Here is a 3,489-nt window from a genome sequence, read left to right on the forward strand (position 1 = left end):
GCAGTGACCTCACCATTCAGTCCAGAGCAAACTCCAGCCCAAGTGGCTACAGAAGTTTGTTTAACATTTAGAGGAATGGAAAAAGTGATCACTGTAAACTTCTTCGGTTTCCTGCTCTCAGTGAAGGAATTCTAGACTGACTGACCCGCATGTACAGCTAGGATTTGCCATATTGCCGCAGAACCGACCAAAACAAAAATGACAACAACAAGAGTGGGTCTTATACGACAAGGTCCAATAATTCATTATGGGATCATCAAATTGGACAATATCATTTTGTAATGGATCCCATGGTTTCTTGGGACCGAAGATTATTGCACCGGTTCATTTTTACCAAGACAATTACTTTATTTCTGTTGTTTTTTGTTATTTGTTGTTGATTAATACTGTCCGGCTTTTTTATTTTGAGAGAGAAAAGAAAATCTCCATTAAAAGTCATATGAGTCAAAAGGCTTATAGTCACATTAACTAGTGAAAAAGGGTTGAACACAAACTTCATATGGAACCATCTTGTTGCAGAGAAACCAGTCAGGGGCTCCTGATAATTCATCGTTATGACGGGTTATGCCATTTTACTTTTTGCTGTTTTAATCCAAAGGCTGGGCTTTTAAAAATAATTCTGGGATTAAACCAATTATTTTAATTAGTGTATAAACAAAGAAATTACAATCAATTTCAACAAAAGACAATGAATTAAATTAGTGGTGTTTTGGACAAGGAAAGATTGTCTATACCTTTTAAAAAAACAAACAAACCCCAGCCCCCCCCCCCCCAAAAAAATATATAGATAGATATCATATTTTCAACAGGGTTTCTGCAAAGGCCTAAAAGACAAGATCTGTGATCTCTAAAAATTAACTGACATGTCTTGAATAAATATGAAAAACCCTTAAAATATGAACAGATGTAGTATTTAACGCTCAACTTCCCTTTTGGTGCAGCCGATTCGCCTTCTGTCATACCTGCACTTTGATATTTCTTTGTTTTCTAGGGTTCCTTTTCAGGGCACCTTAGACTCGTTGGAGATGTAGGAAGAGGCGCAAACTCTGCCTCTCTGACGTCACGAGCTCGCTCTTCACTTCGCCCCCAAAATCTCCCAGAAGGAGACCTCGCCTCCACAGGCAGCAGGAGGGCGCACAGAGACACTTCACATCGCTCGTCCACGTCCTTCCCTGCCATGTTGGATACGTTGACTTTCCTCCTGGAGAAGCTCTTCCTCCTGGCGCACCTCAGGCTCCCCAGCCTGCTGCCGCCTCTCTCCCGCCGCTGTGAGCGGGACGATGCTCCTCCACAGCCCGCCTCCTCCGCCACCGCCGGGACCCCCATCAGGCTCCAGCGGGGAGACCTCCTGGAGGTCCCGCGGACTCTCTTCACGCACTTCGGCATCTACCTGGGAGACAACCGGGTGGCGCATCTGATCCCGGACATCCTGCCGGTGTTCACCTCAGACGAGCGCTTCATCCAGGCGATGGTGACCAACACCCGGCTGCTGCTGGGGGTTCTGTCCAAGCGGGCCAGCATCCGGACGGACTCCGTGGAGGACTTCGCGTACGGCGCCAGGATCCTGCTCAACCACATGGACCGGCGGGTTCAGCGGAGCCCGCTGGCGGGGGAGGAGGTGGCGCGGCGGGCGGAGAGGCTGGTGGGCGCAGTGGCCTACAGTTTACTGTGGAACAACTGCGAGCACTTTGTCACCTTCTGCCGCTACGACGAGGCGCGCTGCCTGCAGACGGACAAGGTGAGAAGTCCGGTGACGCCTCTTAAGCACCGGGTCAACCTTCATGTTGTTTATCAACTTTTACATTTTCACTTCACGCAATTACGCGCAGCACGCCCCCAAACATACTCATGCGCCCGAGTGGATGAATGAACAAAGTCTGCATTGTTTATTTAGTCCTGTCTGGATCTGTGTCCGTTTGCAGCTGATGTTTTTTTATTTTTGTATTTCAAAGTTGATGGGATAGTGGAAATCCTAGTTGGAATGGCGGAAGAGTAATGATTTAAATGCAAAAAACTAAATAAAACATACTGGGTGTGTTTAAGAACGTCAATAAACAGAATTGAATTGCTGGGATCTATTTTTCCTTAATCAACTATAGTCTTATTTCAACTGTATAGTGTCTTGAGATAACTTTGTTATGATAAGACACTTTAAATAAAATTGAATTGAATTGAGTTGAATTGATAAGGACGACTACAAGTCACCAACGGCGTTTTCCCCCTTTGAAAAAATCACATTCAAACAACTTCAATTATTTACCAAAAAAGTTCAATAGTTCATTTTTCTTGTCTTCTTTGCAAATATTAAATCAAACGTATGTTTGTCCACAAACAAGCATGATTTATGTATACTTTTAACTTTATGAAAGAGTTTTCACCATTTTTTGCTGGCTACTTCTCAAGGGTCATAAAAACATTTAAGCAAAAACAAATATATCAAGTTCAAATTTGACCAATGGAACAATAAGGACACACATTTTAAATCATTTGAATCGATTTAAGGTAATTGTAAAATGTCCTTTTTGTCATTTGTGCTTAAGGAATCTTGCAGAAGTGTTATTTTACTTTTGAAAAATCTATGTAAATCCATGCAGCTTAAAACAATATTCATTTTCAAAGTATTGTAATTTAAGTTCATGAGTATATTAGATTATTTTTAAAAACATTTTATATATTATAATTTCTTCAATCCTTTTCCTAGTGTGTCAAAATGTCTCTATAAATCATTTTGGTATTGATGGCACTATTTCAGGGGGCCTAGTTGGCATGGTTGGATACTTCTCATTTTAAATTACACCTTTTCTGTGTTTTTGCTATCATTATTAATAGTTTTCTGTCTCTATTTTTCCAGTTCTGTGAATGGCTGAAGTCGCTGATCCGGGATCAGAGAAATGTGGCGCTGTCTGCATTGCTGGGAATTTTGTCAGTGTTGTTTTCGGGGCTATCCTTCAGTGCCACCATGCCTGCTGTTATCGTTCCGTTCACCCTGTGGATGGCCAGCTAAAAGCCTTTTTTGATCTTTAATCATCAAGTGCGAACATTTTTGAACAAGTGCTGTTACTGCAACAAATACACAGTTTTGTTTAGACATATTTCCACATGGACCAAAGATATAAATGTTTCTGTTTGTTTCAACATGCATTTGGATGTTACCCCTAGAAATGATTCTGCTTAACAGGTCAACCCCACCTCACTGATGCGCTTCTGTAAATAGATGTAAATAACTTAAGATTGTTGTAAAAAGTCGACATGGCTGGACATATTTTTATGGGTCTGATATAACTCACTTTCTAAATGAATAAAGTGAAAATGAGGAAAAAAATAAATTCTCTGGTCATATTTATTTTAGCTTGGCTTTGGCTTGAAGACCACTCTAACATCATGTTTTCTTTGGTGAATTTAGCAGTGTCATTAAATTTATTGAACTGAAATTAGGTTTGCTTTTCCCCTCATCTTTTATAGCAGGGAAAAATATGTACACAAGGACGG

At 41.1% G+C, this 3,489-nt stretch overlaps 1 protein-coding gene across 1 annotated transcript; it reads left to right on the forward strand.

The window, feature by feature from the left end:
• Positions 1-1,133: 1,133 nt before the first annotated feature.
• LOC148082858 (lecithin retinol acyltransferase-like) lies at positions 1,134-3,489 on the forward strand. Its single transcript, XM_087788306.1, has 2 exons — positions 1,134-1,738; positions 2,852-3,489. Exons 1-2 carry the CDS (start codon positions 1,178-1,180, stop codon positions 3,002-3,004), a joined length of 714 nt encoding a protein of 237 aa, XP_087644432.1. The 5' UTR covers positions 1,134-1,177; the 3' UTR covers positions 3,005-3,489.

Source organism: Callionymus lyra, chromosome 4, assembly GCF_982586985.1.
Source record: "Callionymus lyra chromosome 4, fCalLyr1.hap1.1, whole genome shotgun sequence".
NCBI classification, from domain to species: Eukaryota; Metazoa; Chordata; class Actinopteri; order Syngnathiformes; family Callionymidae; genus Callionymus; species Callionymus lyra.

Coding starts and splice junctions, on each gene's coding strand:
- LOC148082858 (XM_087788306.1), top strand. CDS start 1,178: ATGTTGGATACGTTGACTTTCCTCCTGGAGAAGCTCTTCCTCCTGGCG. Junction 1,739..2,851: donor GCTGCCTGCAGACGGACAAG/GTGAGAAGTCCG, acceptor CTATTTTTCCAG/TTCTGTGAATGGCTGAAGTC.